General features: G+C 43.9%; 2 protein-coding genes across 2 annotated transcripts in view; both read left to right on the top strand.

Annotated features, from left to right (window-relative positions):
* The first annotated feature begins 3,148 nt into the window (after nt 1-3,148).
* Nucleotides 3,149-15,399, top strand: LOC123488665 (ubiquitin carboxyl-terminal hydrolase isozyme L1-like). The gene is given in 10 exon segments (XM_045219508.1): nt 3,149-3,284; nt 3,426-3,437; nt 6,441-6,569; nt 6,787-6,928; nt 8,171-8,256; nt 12,676-12,723; nt 12,904-12,973; nt 13,103-13,114; nt 13,117-13,160; nt 14,891-15,399. Coding segments are annotated over 10 exon segments (663 nt in total). The 5' UTR covers nt 3,149-3,248; the 3' UTR covers nt 14,975-15,399.
* Nucleotides 15,400-15,475: 76 nt separating this feature from the next.
* LOC121565226 (LIM and calponin homology domains-containing protein 1-like) overlaps nt 15,476-17,497 on the top strand; it is a gene marked incomplete at its 3' end in the record, with an annotated part of 43,912 nt that continues 41,890 nt past the window's right edge. Inside the window, exon 1 of the mRNA XM_045219509.1 lies at nt 15,476-15,745. Within this exon, the coding sequence (XP_045075444.1) occupies nt 15,476-15,745 (270 nt within the window). The remainder of the gene's footprint in view (nt 15,746-17,497) is intronic.

The raw sequence follows: 17,497 nt of genomic DNA, 5'->3' as shown, positions 1-17,497 counted from the left end.
AAATCAGGAGCTCACGTTGAGCATGTCTGTAGCTCTCTCTCTCTCTCCTTCTCAACACACAATAATACACTACAGTCTCTGCTAAGTGCATTAGTCATATTGGCACAGGGAGTAGAGGGAAGATACTGTACATAGTGTCAGGTTCAATCCCTGCTGGGACTACCTGTCCCCCCCTAATCACTACAACACAGGGAGGAGAGGGAAGATACGTAGTGTCAGGTTCAATCCCTGCTGGGAGGTGTATTTAACGTGGTTTTCCAACAGCAAGGCTCAGATCAACAGGGCAGTGTTGCCATAGATGCGGTAAAGAGTTTAATGGAACGCAGACTGTGGGGGATAGAAAATGAACGCTGGATTGCCGCACAATCATCAAATCTGATCTAACATAGTGCATATTCGTCAAATCCGTCATGATTTATGTATTGTAACAGGCCCACAATGTGGTTACTAAAGTCCAATTTTGATATATTTGGCTGTTTTCGCTGCTTAACATTTAGAAGTTGTCCCTTTTCAGATTTAGAAGAAGTGACTGCTAAATGCTAACTCCCGTTCGTATAAGCTGTTAGCATAGCTAGCATACAGAAATCGGTGGTGGTCCTAGTCAAAGTCGTTTTTTAACTGTAATGCAGTTGATTGGTAATGATGACATGAACATGTATTGGGGCTGACGTCCATCCAAACATTATACTCTGATTTCTACCTCAACATAGTGTGAAATACATATATAGACAACAGCCTAAATGTAGGGTAATTTAGCTGGGAGGCGATGAGGAGATTGGGGATCTTTCCCCCGTGTGTTTCCATGGCAATTCCATTGTTTTGGTCGAGGTCCATTGACCTCTTGACCACATCTATTGTTTATAAAAGTTATTCTTTATAATATCTAAATAAACATGTCTCCAACCCCCATATCACCCACTCACTAACTAATATCATACGTGTGCACATTGTATAATCAGTTAGTGAGAGAGAGAGAGACTAATATTACATTCATTTGTACTGTATATATCCACAGTATGAATCACGGCAACGTTTTTTCTCCTGTTTCTGCTATGTTTTTGGTCACGTTCGCATGGGTCAAACAGAAACCCCCTAATGATTGGTTGACGATAGAGCCTCCCACAATGCAGGCGATGGCTGCAGGAGGAAGCTGGGGAAGAGCACGGAGAGAGATACTCATCTTTCCATCTGTGCCATTATAGCATCTGTGACAACACGGGCAGCGACATTGAGGCTATCGCCATTGTAATAATAATAATAATAATAATAATATGCCATTTAGCAGACGCTTTTATCCAAAGCGCCTTACAGGCATTTTTACTTTCGTATTGTTAAGGAGTGCATTGTCTTCTTCACGATTGGCTGATCCCTCCCGATGACCCCTTGGACATGACTCCAGCAGGGTCACCAGGAAGGATCAGCCAATGAAGTTGGAAGTCCCACCCAGTTGACTACCAGAGGAGGCTGGTGGAAGCAGCTGTAGGAGGACGGGCTCATTGTAATGGCTGGAATGTTTTTTTTAAATGGAGCGGTATCAAACACATATTGAAACCACATATTTGACTCTCTTCCATTTATTCCATTCCAGCCATTACAATGAGCAGCTCCTCCCACCAGCCTCCTCTGCCCGTGATCATATAACCTTTTGGCCACTAGAGGCCTCTATCATTCTCTATGGTGAAGAGCAGCTAGTCCTCTATCATTCTCTATGGTGAAGAGCAGCTAGACCTCTATCATTCTCTATGGTGAAGAGCAGCTAGGCCTCTATCATTCTCTATGGTGAAGAGCAGCTAGGCCTCTATCATTCTCTATGGTGAAGAGCAGCTAGGCCTCTATCATTCTCTATGGTGAAGAGCAGCTAGTCCTCTATCATTCTCTATGGTGAAGAGCAGCTAGGCCTCTATCATTCTCTATGGTGAAGAGCAGCTAGTCCTCTATCATTCTCTATGGTGAAGAGCAGCTAGTCCTCTATCATTCTCTATGGTGAAGAGCAGCTAGTCCTCTATCATTCTCTTATGGTGAAGAGCAGCTAGGCCTCTATCATTCTCTATGGTGAAGAGCAGCTAGTGCCTCTATCATTCTCTATGGTGAAGAGCAGCTAGTCCTCTATCATTCTCTATGGTGAAGAGCAGCTAGGCCTCTATCATTCTCTATGGTGAAGAGCAGCTAGGCCTCTATCATTCTCTATGGTGAAGAGCAGCTAGTCCTCTATCATTCTATGGTGAAGAGCAGCTAGGCCTCTATCATTCTCTATGGTGAAGAGCAGCTAGTCCTCTATCATTCTCTATGGTGAAGAGCAGCTAGGCCTCTATCATTCTCTATGGTGAAGAGCAGCTAGTCCTCTATCATTCTCTATGGTGAAGAGCAGCTAGGCCTCTATCATTCTCTATGGTGAAGAGCAGCTAGTCCTCTATCATTCTCAATGGTGAAGAGCAGCTAGGCCTCTATCATTCTCTATGGTGAAGAGCAGCTAGGCCTCTATCATTCTCTATGGTGAAGAGCAGCTAGTCCTCTATCATTCTCTATGGTGAAGAGCAGCTACAGAATGTTGCTGTTCTCTGCAGTCAAAACTTCATGACTTTGATCACATTATTTTTTTGTAAAGTTCATGCAGTGAACGGCTGTGTTCGAGAGGATCAAAACGCAATGTATCATGGGTAAAATTGTGAATGACTGACTGATCTACAAATAACGAGTCATCATTTATGATGCAAGGTGATTTGTAGATCAAGTCAGTCGGCAGTCGTTTTGATGCTCTCGAACAAGGCCATCGTGTAGTGAAGTCGGGACCGTTTCTATCCCACTGATGCAAAGACTTGGACCATCTGACAAAAGTGATCTGCTCGAACGCGCCCATAACCCACCAAACTCTCAGTTTGGCTACTGAAGCTTCCACTTGTGTGTGTCGGGATTGGATCAGTCCACCTTTTAAACTGCTCGTGAAAACTAACTACACAGAACACCTCACACACACCTCTCTCTCTCGCTCACACACACACACACACCCCAATACTTCACTGCAATATTTATTGTCTTGTTTACAAACGAGGCGAGGCTACGGGAGGATCTAGTGGCTGTTTCTCCGGTTCTCGCGCACCCCCCTCCGAACCGCACAATGGAATATGACCGGCAGCATATGAAGCGGGTGCACGCGCACCGTGTGATCATATAGCACCCAATTCAGCAGCTGGTTGCAGCAGAGAACATTTAACAAACAGACCGACATACCGGACCGAACCTTACCGAACATGATGGAGTGGCAACCAATGGAGATCAACCCGGAGGTAGAGACTCATCTTAATAAATATGTTGTTGTTATAATAAGTCTATCATAAGACTGAAAGTTAAAATACGCGCCTGCTCTGTTCCAACGCTCTCTCGTTGTTTGTCTAATGTCTCCTTCTGTCTGTCTGTCTGTGTTTCAGATGCTGAACAAGGTGTGTGTATAATATATCGCCGAGTCATAACAGATATGATGACAGTATTCATGTCCAGTTGTATATGACGTTATAACCAGACAACAGGACATTATAATCTACAGGTAGGTTATTATGGACTTGGCCCGGTCGGAGTTAAAACTACTAGTTGGCATCAGATGATCATCTAATAATCATGTAAACAGCAGAGCGACAGATGTACAGAAGGTGAAACAGCCGTTAGAATATAGCCTAGCCCTAGTAGGCTACCGTCTGTCTCCCCGGTAGCATCTCTGCCACTACGGGCCTCGGGCCCCACCCGGTGTCTAGGATACAGGGCGTGGTCGGTCGGATGGATGGATGGGGGGAGAGAGACTAAAGATCAATATGTCTCTGGGTCTGATTTGAAGTTCATCGCTATTCATTTGGGACAGGCAGCGGTGCGGTAATGTTCTGATAAAGACGTTAGAACAGCGAAGATATGCGTAGTGACTATAATATTATTGCTGTATTTTAATGAGGCCTGTTCTGTCGAGTCATCATGGAGGTTTAGTGTCCATTACCACGGAGGGTTTCAAGTCGGGCTCCTGGTTCGACCCTCTCTTCTGACGGACATTTAACTGATACGGAAGCCAGGTATAAACGCCAACGCTCTGTAAATCAAATCACATTTTATTGGTCACATACACATATTTAGCAGATGTTAATGCAGATGTAGCGAAATGCATGTGTTCCTAGCTCCAACAGTGCAGTAGTATCTAACTATTCACAACAATACACACAAATCTAAAAGTAAAAAAATTGAATTAAGAAATATATAAATATTAGGATGAGCAATGTCGGAGTGGCATTGACTAAAATACAGTAGAATAGAATACAGTATATACATATGAAATGAGTAAAGCAGTATGTAAACATTATTAAAGTGACTAGTGTTCCATTATTGAAGTGGCCAGTGATTCCATGTCTGTGTAAGGGCAGCAGCCTCTAAGGTGCAGGGTTGAGTAACCGGGTGGTAGCCGGCTAGTGATGGCTATTTAACAGTCTGATGGCCTTGAGATAGAAGCTGTTTTTCAGTCTCTCGGTCCCAGCTTTGATGCACCTGTACTGACCTCACCTTCTGGATGATAGCGGGGTGAACAGGCAGTGGCTCGGGTGGTTGATGTCCTTGATGATCTTTTTGGCCTTCCTGTGACATCGGGTGCTGTAGGTGTCCTGGAGGGCAGGTAGTTCGTCCCCGGTAATGCGTTGGACAGACCGCACCACCCTCTGGAGAGCCCTGCGGTTGCGGGTGGTGCAGTTGCCGTACCAGGCGGTGATACAGCCCGACAGGATGCTCTCAATTGTGCATCTGTAAACGTTTGAGGGTCTTAGGGCCCAAGCCAAATTCTTTCAGCCTCTCGAGGTTGAAGAGGCTCTGTTGCGCCTTCTTCACCACACTGTCTGTGTGGGTGGACCATTTCAGATTGGCAGTGACGTGTACACAGAGGAACTTGACGCTTTAGGCCTACATTCTACTGTGTATGTATGTATGTATGTATGTATGTATATATATATATATATGAGTATAGTGATGGCATTGACTGGGTGAGTTCCAGATACTGTTCTAGGTGTTCTGGTTGTTCTAATCTATCATGTTGGTCTGGAGCTATGTTCTAGGTGTTCTGGGTGTTCTAATATATCATGTTGGTGTTGAGCTCTGTTCTAGGTGTTCTGGTTGTTCTAATCTATCATGTTGGTGTGGAGCTCTGTTCTAGGTGTTCTGGTTGTTCTAATCTATCATGTTGGTGTTGAGCTCTGTTCTAGGTGTTCTGGGTGTTCTAATCTGTCATGTTGGTGTGGAGCTCTGTTCTAGGTGTTCTGGTTGTTCTAATCTATCATGTTGGTGTTGAGCTCTGTTCTAGGTGTTCTGGTGTTCTAATCTATCATGTTGGTGTTGAGCTCTGTTCTAGGTGTTCTGGTTGTTCTAATCTATCATGTTGGTGTGGAGCTCTGTTCTAGGTGTTCTGGTTGTTCTAATCTATCATGTTGGTGTGGAGCTCTGTTCTAGGTGTTCTGGTTGTTCTAATCTATCATGTTGGTGTTGAGCTCTGTTCTAGGTGTTCTGGTTGTTCTAATCTATCATGTTGGTGTTGAGCTCTGTTCTAGGTGTTCTGGGTGTTCTAATCTATCATGTTGGTGTGGAGCTCTGTTCTAGGTGTTCTGGTTGTTCTAATCTATCATGTTGGTGTTGAGCTCTGTTCTAGGTGTTCTGGTGTTCTAATCTATCATGTTGGTGTTGAGCTCTGTTCTAGGTGTTCTGGTTGTTCTAATCTATCATGTTGGTGTTGAGCTCTGTTCTAGGTGTTCTGGTGTTCTAATCTATCATGTTGGTGTTGAGCTCTGTTCTAGGTGTTCTGGTGTTCTAATCTATCATGTTGGTGTTGAGCTCTGTTCTGGGTGTTTCTGGTTGTTCTAATCTATCATGTTGGTGTGGAGCTCTGTTCTAGGTGTTCTGGTTGTTCTAATCTATCATGTTGGTGTTGAGCTCTGTTCTAGGTGTTCTGGTGTTCTAATCTATCATGTTGGTGTGGAGCTCTGTTCTAGGTGTTCTGGGTGTTCTAATCTATCATGTTGGTGTTGAGCTCTGTTCTAGGTGTTCTGGTGTTCTAATCTATCATGTTGGTGTTGAGCTCTGTTCTAGGTGTTCTGGTGTTCTAATCTATCATGTTGGTGTTGAGCTCTGTTCTAGGTGTTCTGGGTGTTCTAATCTATCATGTTGGTGTTGAGCTCTGTTCTGGGTGTTCTGGTGTTCTAATCTATCATGTTGGTGTGGAGCTCTGTTCTAGGTGTTCTGGTGTTCTAATCTATCATGTTGGTGTTGAGCTCTGTTCTAGGTGTTCTGGTTGTTCTAATCTGTCATGTTGGTGTTGAGCTCTGTTCTGGGTGTTCTAATCTATCATGTTGGTGTTGAGCTCTGTTCTAGGTGTTCTGTAGAGACTGATGGGAAACGTTAATGTTGTTTGACTGCGCTGTGTGTTGCAGGTGCTCAGTGGGCTGGGTGTGTGTGGTAGCTGGCGCTTCGTGGATGTGTTGGGCCTGGAGGACGAGGGAGTGTCTTCAGTACCGACTCCCTGCTGTGCTCTCATGCTACTCTTCCCCCTGACACAACAGGTAACCATTGATCTAGCAGCACTGTCTTTATCTGTTCTGGGGACCCCAAGGTGGTGCACGTTTTGGTTTTAGCCTTAGTAGCTTGATGATGAGTTGATTCTTTGAATCCGCTGTGTAGTACTAGAGCAAAACCCAAAATGTGCAACACTTGGGGTCCCAGGACCGAGTTTGAAACTCTAATGTAGCGTGATGATGATGATAACGGCGTGTGTTTCAGCATGAGTCGTTCCGGCAGCAGCAGGCTGGGAAGGTGTCGGGGGCTCCAGGCCTCTACTTCCTGAAACAGACGGTGGTCAACTCCTGTGGCACTGTGGCTCTGCTGCACGCAGTTGCCAACAACCCCACCCACATAGAGTACGGTGAGTAGAAAATGGTCCCGCATGGAGCCAAGATGGGGGCAATGTCCGAATACCCATACTTGCGTTCTAAATAGTAGGCTGATTGGGTATGTGAAAATGGAACGTTTATAGTATGTGATATTTAGAAAATGTAGTGCTTTAAATGTCATGATGTCATAGTCATTGGGCTTTACATCTAGTAGAATTCACTGAACACTATTGAGGAAGAGAATGGTCTTTATCTAGTAGAATTCACTGAACACTATTGAGGAAGAGAATGGTCTTTATCTAGTAGAATTCACTGAACACTATTGAGGAAGAGAAACGGTCTTTATCTAGTAGAATTCACTGAACACTATTGAGGAAGAGAGCGGTCTTTATCTAGTAGAATTCACTGAACACTATTGAGGAAGAGAACGGTCTTTATCTAGTAGAATTCACTGAACACTATTGAGGAAGAGAACGGTCTTTATCTAGTAGAATTCACTGAACACTATTGAGGAAGAGAATGGTCTTTATCTAGTAGAATTCACTGAACACTATTGGAGGAAGAGAATGGTCTTTATCTAGTAGAATTCACTGAACACTATTGAGGAAGAGAACGGTCTTTATCTAGTAGAATTCACTGAACACTATTGAGGAAGAGAATGGTCTTTATCTAGTAGAATTCACTGAACACTATTGAGGAAGAGAATGGTCTTTATCTAGTAGAATTCACTGAACACTATTGAGGAAGAGAATGGTCTTTATCTAGTAGAATTCACTGAACACTATTGAGGAAGAGAATGGTCTTTATCTAGTAGAATTCACTGAACACTATTGAGGAAGAGAATGGTCTTTATCTAGTAGAATTCACTGAACACTATTGAGGAAGAGAACGGTCTTTATCTAGTAGAATTCACTGAACACTATTGAGGAAGAGAACGGTCTTTATCTAGTAGAATTCACTGAACACTATTGAGGAAGAGAATGGTCTTTATCTAGTAGAATTCACTGAACACTATTGAGGAAGAGAATGGTCTTCAGTGTGTTTGACAACAGCTGATAAAATATGTTTTTCTTCTGGGTTTTCTTTATTTAATGTTTTATTATTTTGTATTATAAATGCTTGTTTTCACTAATCAGTCTGTTCTAAATAGTATGATGAGTTCACAGTATGTAGTTTTAGTAAGTAGTAGGTAAGACAGGTTTCAGACACAGCCAGTGTGTGGCGTGGCGTGGCGTGGCGTGGCGTGGCGTGTAACAGTGCTCTCTCTGTGCCAGATGGTGACTCTGCTCTGAAGAAGTTTCTAGATGAGACGGCTGACATGACCCCCGCCCAGCGAGCCACACACCTGGAGAACAACCAGGTAACACACACACACACCTGGAGAACAACCAGGTAACACACACATTCACAGTGATACACACACGCACTGGTCCTCTGTAGCTCAATTGGTAAAGCATGGCACTTGTAACGCCAGGGTAGTGGGTTCGATCCCCGGGACCACCCATACGTAAAAATGTATGCACACATGACTGTAAGTCTCTTTTGGATAAAAGCGTCTGCTAAATGGCATGTTATTATAATACACACACTCACACACACACCTTGGTTATGTCCCAATTATCGCTCCTTCCTCCCAAAGTGTGGACTTGTTGTATGGTAGAAATCCCCTCTAGCCCATGCTTCCTCCACCAACCCAACGCTTGTAGATTTGTAGTGAACGAGTGCACACTTCAGGAGAAAGTAGATATTATGGGGACACGCCTCTAGTCTAGCCTCGTCGTGAACCCGGCTTCCTTAAAACGGGAAGCCTGTGAAGATCCATGTCAGAGATCCGCTAAAGAGCGGTTGGAACCCAGGGTGTAAATCAGTGAAGCCTCACAACACATCAAACCAATCAAATGCCTTCCTTGGGCGGAACTCCAAAGGTGCCACGTTGCTTCCAGAGGCAGTTTGGAACTCGGTAGTGAGTGTTGCAATTGAGGACAGACAGATTTTTTTTACGCGCTTCAGCACTCGGCGTTTCCGTTCTGTGAGCTTGTGTGGCCTACCACTTCGCGGCTGAGCCGTTGTTGCTCCTAGACATTTCCAATTTACAGTAACAGCATATGGCACCACATGGCAAAATTTAAAACGTCAAGCCATGGGGTACTTCTCTTGCTGAAGTTGTGCCACAGGTTGGCTTTTTATTTGGAGACTGGGTTGCCCTTCTACGGGCGTGTGGGGGAGGTTTTTGAATCTTGCCGTTGGAACTGTCAAACCGTTTTTGCTCACGTCAGACATGAAGCTGCAGTTGTCATCTTGGCCACTAGAGGACGGCAGAGAGCTGCTGGGTTCTCAGATGCATAGCTTTACAGATCAATATGGTGTTGTAACTTATAGGAATACATCATGGATATGTTTCGTTATATATGTTTTTAATTTGTAGGTCATGCATTCAGAAAGTATTCAGACCCCTTGACTTTTTCCACATTTTGTTACATTACAGCCTTATACTAAAATTGTTTTAAATTGTTTTTTCCCCCTCATCAATCTACACACAATACCCCATAATGACAAAGCAAAAACAGGTTTTGAATTTTTTGCAAATGTCTTAAAAATAATAAACTGAAATATTACATTTACATAAATATTCTGACCCTTTACTCAGTACTTTGTTGAAGCACCTTTGGCAGCGATTACAGCCTCGAGTCTTCTTGGGTATGACGCTACAAGCTTGGCACACCTGTATTTGGGGAGTTTCTCCCATTCTTCTCTGCAGATCCTCTCAAGCTCTGTCAGGTTGGATGGGGAGCGTCGCTGCACAGCTATTTTCAGGTCTCCTCCAGAGATGTTCGATCAGGTTTTAAGGCCGGGCTCTGGCTGGGCCACTCAAGGACATTCAGAGACTCGTCCTGAAGCCACTTGGCTGTGCATTTAGGGTCGTTGTCCTGTTGGAAGGTGAACCTTCCCCAGTCTGAGGTCCTGAGCACTCTGGAGCAGGTTTTCATCAAGGATCTCTCCTATAATTTGCGGTGTTCATCTTTCCCTCGATCCTGACTAGTCTCCCAGTCCCTGCCGCTGAAAACATCCCCACAGCATGATGCTGCCACCACCATGCTTCACCGTAGGGATGGTGCCAGGTTTCCTCCAGACGTGACACTTGGCATTCAGGCCAAAGAGTTCAATCTTGGTTTCATCAGACCAGAGAATCTTCTTTCTCATGTGGTCCTCTGTAGCTCAATTGGTAGAGCATGGCCTCGTAGTGGGTTCGATCCCCACCCGCTAGTCGCTTGGATAGCGCTGCTCTTGTCATGTATACTTATCCAGAGTTGAGCAATTAGGTTAAGTGCCGCTCAAGTTGGCTCATTAGAACCGCCCTTCTTCACTAACTCCCCTTTAGAGTCCTTGGTGCCTTTTGGCAAACTCCAAGCAGGCTGTCATGCGCTTTTTACTGAGGAGTGGCTTCCTTCTGGCCACTCTACCATAAAGGCCTGATTGGTGGAGTGCTGCAGAGATGGTTGTCCTTCTGGAAGGTTCTCCAATCTCCACAGAGCAACTCTGGGGCTCTGCCAAAGTGACCATCGGGTTCTTGGTCACCTCCCTGACCAAGGCCCTTCTCCCCCGATTGCTCAGTTTGGCCGGGCGGCCAGCTCTAGGAAGAGTCTTGGTGGTTCCAAACTTCTTCCATTTAAGAATGATGGAGGCCACTGTGTTCTTGGGGACCTTCAATGCTGCAGACATGTTTTGGTGCCTTTCCCCAGATCTGTGCCTCGACACAATCTTGTCTCGGAGCTCTACGGACAATTCCTTCGACCTCATGGGTTGGTTTTTGCTCTGACATGCACTGTCAACTGTGGGACCTTATATAGACAGGTGTGTGCCTTCCCAAATCATGTCCAATCAATAGTATTTACCACAGGTGGACTCCAATCAATCAAGTTGTAGAAACATCTCAAGGATGATCAATGGAAACAGGATGCACCTGACCTCAATTTGGAGTCTCATAGCAAAGGGTCTGAATACTTATGTAAATAAGGTATTTCTGTTTATTTTATTTTAACACATTAGCAAAAATGTCTGAACCTGTTTTCGCTTTGTCATTATGGGGTATTGTGTGTAGATTGAGGAAAACAATTAACTTAATCAATTTTAGAGTAAGGCTGTAACATAACAAAATGTGGAAAAAGTCAAGGGGTCTGAATACTTTGCGAAGGCACTGTATGTTTTTAATGTAGATGTGTAGAGACCTGTATCATCGTCAGTGCCATTTATGATGAGGGAGGACAATTTCATTTATTTATGAGCATGGCCTTATTTCTATTACAGCATATTATACTGTCATTCATATTCCATTCACCCAGCTCAATGTAACATCGATAGGTTTAGGCTACTACATGATACTCGAATCTTCCCTATACCCATCATGAGGTTGCTAACAACCTAGCCTATGAATGGAAGTTTACAATATAGGTGCACACAGAGAGATTTTTGAATAATCAAGGTGACAGACATTGACGCATTCAACACCGCCTTGCACACTCTTGCCTGCATCTAGGTCTAACAGTTGCAAACGAGAGTTTCTATTGGACAAATTCAGGTATTTTTTTTTATCCCTGTTTCGTTTTCTTCCGTCTAGAAACGTTTTTCAACAGAACAGGCGTAATGAATACACCCCCTGATCACCCGTAAACACAGTTCACTTTCATAGCAGCCACGTTGTATTCCTTCTCGCCTCTATGCGCTCTTCTCCTCTCACATTTTCCCTTCGCTTGTGGACTTCAATGAACAACACATCAGCTGTATGTGACCAGGTGAAAAAACCTTTCCAAGCCAAACCATGTCATAACCGCTACAAACAGCCTACATCGTTGTCACCATATTAGCTAAAGTCACGTCATAGTCAACGTAGCTAATAGAACTAACGCCTTAGTAAACCCGCTACAATCATGCAGTAACGTTAGTGTAGTATACACATAAAACCAAAAGCTTACATTGACTTGGAAGAGTTCCAGTGTTGTGTTGGATAGTCATAGCCAGCTAGCTAACATAGCATCCCTCTGTTTGAGCTGTTTTGAGTAACTAAACTAGCCAGCTGCATTTGCTAGCTAAGTAAGTGAAACACAACATGAAAAAAATGACTCTCTCTATAGCTCTCTTGCTTCTCCTTCATTTTTGAATAAATTAATTTGTTAAACTGTTCAACTATTGTCTTTCGCTCTCTTTGAGTCAACTACTCACCACATTTTATGTACTGCAGTGCTAGCTAGCTGTAGCTTATGCTTTCAGTACTAGATTCATTCTCTGATCCTTTGATTGGGTGGACAACATGTCAGTTCATGCTGCAAGAGCTCTGATAGGTTGGATGACGTCCTCCGGAAGTTGTCATAATTACTGTGTAAGTCTATGGAAGGGGGGTGAGAACCAAGGGTCTCCTAGGTTTTGTATTGAAGGCAATGTACCAAGAGGAGGACGGAAGCTAGCTGTCCTCCGGCTACACCATGGTGCTACCCTACAGAGTGCTGTTGAGGCTACTGTAGACCTTCATTACAAAACAGTGTGTTTTAATCAATTATTTGCTGACTCAAATATATTTAGTGTAGTTTAATCAAAAAAATGATAAGATTCTTCAATGTTTTTACCATTTTATTTGAATGGAATTCACTGAGGATGGTCCTCCCCTTCCTCTTCTGAGGAGCCTCCACTTCTGTATATGTCTACATATGTTTTGTGTGTGTATATAATATATATATTCTATAATCTCTGTTTAATGTAGATGTGTATATATTGCTGTCTCTTGCAGGCCATCAGAGAGGCTCATGATGAAGTGTCGGCACAGGGCCAGTGCAGGGTGAGAACACACCATGCAACATAAGGACCGCCTCCAGATGTTACTGTGTATTGATCTAGACATGGATCATTTCATATGTTATTCTCTCCCTCTCTCCTACCCCCTTTCTCTCCTACCCCCTTTCTCTCCTACCCTCTTTCTCTCCTACCCTCTTTCTCTCCTACCCTCTTTCTCTTTCAGGTGGAGGCAGATAAAGTGAACTTCCATTTTATCACCTTCGTCAATGTGAAAGGACAGCTTTATGAGCTGGGTGAGTGTATGGCTGAGTCTGCTTTTCTTAGTCTCTAGCTGGGTGAGTGTATGGCTGAGTCTCAGTTTTCTCCCCCAGGTGTGTATCTCTCCCCTTTCTCACGGTGTGTGTTAATGATGTGTTGTGTAGATGGTAGGATGGAGGGACGGTGAACCATGGAACCACCAAGGATGACTCCTTCATCAAGGTACGTTCCTCTTCCATTCATCTAATCCCAGTAGACCTGTGCACCTTCAGCCAACATATCAAACTGTGTAAAGGCAGTTTTTTTTAAATATTTTTTTATTTTTTACCCTACGGAGACGAGCCCTACAGAGCGTTTTCCGTCACAAAAAGAGGGCGTCTCCTTGTAGTGGGTTCCGACATTTTGACGTACTCCGTGCCATGTGATAACTGGAACGTGCCGGATCATCCCTTCCGTAGCCACGGGGACAGTGTTGGCAATGAAGCTTGATTTGGTTCCTTGATCTGATCTATAGGCTAGGCATCAAAGTAGCCTATTTTTGCATTGATAAGCAAATATAATCTCAACAAGTGTTCAAACAATAAACCAAACAACATTGTAGCCTTTATTAGAATCCTCCCAAAATGTATTTTGTTTAGAAGTATAACTAGTGATTCCAGGTTATTGGTAAAAACGGCTGCGATGTGCTTTTTCTCTGCGATCAAAACACGACATTCTACAGTTAGCTGATATGGGAGTGAATACCTTCAAGCAGTATATGAAACAGGGATAATGTTGTAGGTTACACTGGCAAGTATAAGAATATTTGCCAGGGCGTATTATTTAATTATTAATCTGGTTATTTCACATGGAGATGTGTGAAGCTAAAAGGCTAACTAGCTTGCTGTGTTTAGCCATCTTGGAGATGAGGGAAGCTAAAAGGCTAACTTGCTTGCTGTGTTTAGCCATCTTGGAGATATGGGAAGCTAAAAGGCTAACTTGCTTGCTGTGTTTAGCCATCTTGGAGATATGGGAAGCTAAAAGGCTAACTAGCTTGCTGTGTTTAGCCATCTTGGAGATGAGGGAAGCTAAAAGGCTAACTAGCTTGCTGTGTTTAGCCAACTTGGAGATGAGGGAAGCTAAAAGGCTAACTAGCTTGCAGTGTTTAGCCAACTTGGAGATGAGGGAAGCTAAAAGGCTAACTAGCTTGCTGTGTTTAGCCATCTTGGAGATGAGGGAAGCTAAAAGGCTAACTAGCTTGCTGTCTTTAGCCATCTTGGAGATGAGGGAAGCTAAAAGGCTAACTAGCTTGCTGTCTTTAGCCATCTTGGAGATGAGGGAAGACTAGACAAAATATTTATTTTGCTTTCACCACATGAGAAGACCACAAGGACCTCTGTCGCCCTCTTGTAAATGTTGCTATTTGGGAGTCTGGACCGGTGAGGTATCATGTTACCAAAAGGTGCATGTTGCTCTAAAACATCTACCCCCCCCCCCCCCACCCAGCACAGCAGGCCTGTAGATCTATGCAGGTGAAGCTTGTAGAAAGCTTCTGGAAATTGTAGTGTGGGCCTCCATTTGTACATTGGGAAGACGTCACCGAGACATCAGAATATAATGTTGATGCCTGGCCAACATCTAAACTCATGTAGTATATAGGCATTCTAAATACATCTGCAAGACGTCTGGCCAATGAGCTAATATGTAGGCTTTGTAAATACATCTGCAAGACGTCTGGCCAATGAGCTAATATGTAGGCATTCTAAATACATCTTCCAGACGTCTGTTTACTTGGCCAGAGGGTTATGCGCTATCTGGGATGTTCATTTACTGTTAACTGATCATCTACCACCTATGACATTTGAGTCATTTAGCAGACGCTCTTATCCAGAGCTACAGTTAGTGCATTCATATTCTGTCTCTCTCTGTCTCTCTGTCTCTGTCTCTCTCTGTCTCTCTGTCTCTCTCCCCAGGATGCAGCCAGGGTGTGTCGGGGTTTTGTGGAGAGAGGGGAGGGAGAGGTCCGCTTCTCTGCTGTAGCTCTCTGTCACACCTAAAGACCCAGGACACACTTGCACCACACACACACACTCTCTCTCTCTCACACACACACACACACACACACACACATGCCCGGTATGCACTGGAAACATACCGTTTGCACTCTGCCCACACACTCCGCAGCACACATGCGTAGATAGTAGTTTGCACAAGCCTGGTGTATGTCATGATGATGTCACTACTGATGAACTTTGTCTGCTGTACTCTGTTTATTTCTATGTCAGATCTCACCACTGCTAGACTGTCTTAATCTGGAGACATGGAACGGATAAGTGCCTTTAGTGGCAAAACGAGTGAAAGAGAGAGAGAAAGAGGGGGGGACTGAGGAGAAAGGAGTGGAGAGAGGCAGTGAGGTGTTCTAAGGAGGTTATTGCAGCAGTCTGACTGGTGACGCTGCTGCTGGTTCTCCAAGAGAAAGGAGTGCACCTACGTCTGGTTCTCCAAGAGAAAGGAGTGCACTACGTGGAGGAAAGGGAGCCTTTGCTGCAGCCTGTGAGATGTCTGCTGCTGCTGGTTCTCCAAGAGAAAGGAGTGCACTACGCCTGGTTCTCCAAGAGAAAGGAGTGCACTACGTCTGGTTCTCCAAGAGAAAGGAGTGCACTACGTCTGGTTCTCCAAGAGAAAGGAGTGCACTACGCCTGGTTCTCCAAGAGAAAGGGGAGTGCACTACGTCTGGTTCTCCAAGAGAAAGGAGTGCACTACGTCTGGTTCTCCAAGAGAAAGGAGTGCACTACGTGGGGGAAAGGGAGCCTTTTGAGCTGCAGCCTGTGAGATGTCAGTGATTATTTTAAGGCTTCCTGTTTTTCTGCTGCCTGACCCTGACCCTGACCCTAACCCCGACCCCTGACCCCTGACCCTGACCCGACTCCTCAGTTCTCTGCTCTGTTTCTAACAGCTGTTACAACGTCAGACTACAACGTTAGGATGACGTTGTCAGGATGACACTGTTACTGTGTTAGGATGACGTTGTTACTACGTTAGGATACGTTGTTACTGTGTTAGGATGACGTTGTCAGGATGACACTGTTACTGTGTTAGGATGACGTTGTTACTGTGTTAGGATGACGTTGTTACTACGTTAGGATGACGTTGTCAGGATGACGTTGTTACTGTGTTAGGGATGACGTTGTCAGGATGACACTGTTACTGTGTTAGGATGACGTTGTCAGGATGACACTGTTACTGTGTTAGGATGACGTTGTTACTACGTTAGGATGACGTTGTCAGGATGACACTGTAACAATGTTGTTGGCTGTGCTTTGCCTTTCTGCCTCTTCCTGTTCTAGTGCTGCTGTCTGCCAATAAACCAAACTACACACACCTCCGCTACTCCCTCTCTGTCTCTGTGTGTGTGTGTGTGTGTGTGTGTGTGTGTGTAATTATTGACTGCTCTCGTTACTGTAATTGAGCAGCTTTTCAGAGTACTATTTTACTTCTACTTCAGTAAAATGTTAAAGTAACTTCTACTTGAGTAGGGTGTTTCAGGACTCTTTCATCCTGATAGTTTCAAACATGTTTGATTTTATCGGCACAAAATCGGCAATGCTCTTGTGTGCAGTTGTGTAAAAATACTTTAAAGTACTTCTTAAGTAGTATCTGTACTTTACTATTTATATTTTGTATAACTTTTTTACTTCACTACATTCCTAAAGAAAATAATGTACTTTTTACTCCATACATTTTCCTTAACCCAAAAGTACTCGTTACATTTTGAATGCTTATCAGGACAGACAAATGGTCCAATTTAATGCACTTATCAAGAGAACATCCCTACTGCTTCTGATCTGGCAGACTTACTAAACTCACTTGCTTCGTTTGTAAATTATGTCTGCGTGTTGGAGATAGCCCCTGACTAGCATCAATTTAAAAAATGGTGCCCTCTGGTTTGCTTAATATAAGGAATTTGAAATTATTTAAACTTTTACTTAAGATACTTAAGTATATTTTAGCTATTACATTTACTTTTGATAGTTATTTCAAACCAAATACTTACTTTTACTCAAGTAGTATTTTTACTGGGTGAGTTTCACTTTTGATTGAGTCATTTTCTATTAAGGTATCTTTGACTGAAGTATGACAACTGGCTAAATGTTCCACCACTGGTAGTGTGAGAACGGTGATCAGCAGTAGCCAATGAGAGCTCACCAGTGAGATGACGACGTATCGCGTCACCCAGAAGGCGGAGACTCAAGCAGGAGCCATGACGACGACTACTAATAGTATGCGTTTTGGACTTGTCGTTAACCAAAGCAAAAGTGTCACTGCTACAGCTCTGAAGTTCACAAGCAATGTCATTCAATTCATAAAATGTTGGCTAGATATTTCAGCTCTGCATGTCAACGTCTGACTCAACATGTGTGGAGGCTGCTTGGAGACACAGCTCGTAGCTACGCTAACTCGACCCAGAGACAACATGGTAGCTATGGAGAACCATAAGGACCCAGTGACAACATGGTAGCTATGGAGAACCATAAGGACCCAGTGACAACATGGTAGCTATGGAGAACCATAAGGACCCA

The sequence above is a fragment of the Coregonus clupeaformis genome, unplaced genomic scaffold (genome assembly GCF_020615455.1).
Source record: "Coregonus clupeaformis isolate EN_2021a unplaced genomic scaffold, ASM2061545v1 scaf2421, whole genome shotgun sequence".
Classification (NCBI taxonomy): Eukaryota; Metazoa; Chordata; class Actinopteri; order Salmoniformes; family Salmonidae; genus Coregonus; species Coregonus clupeaformis.
This window is presented reverse-complemented; position numbering and strand designations above follow the sequence as displayed.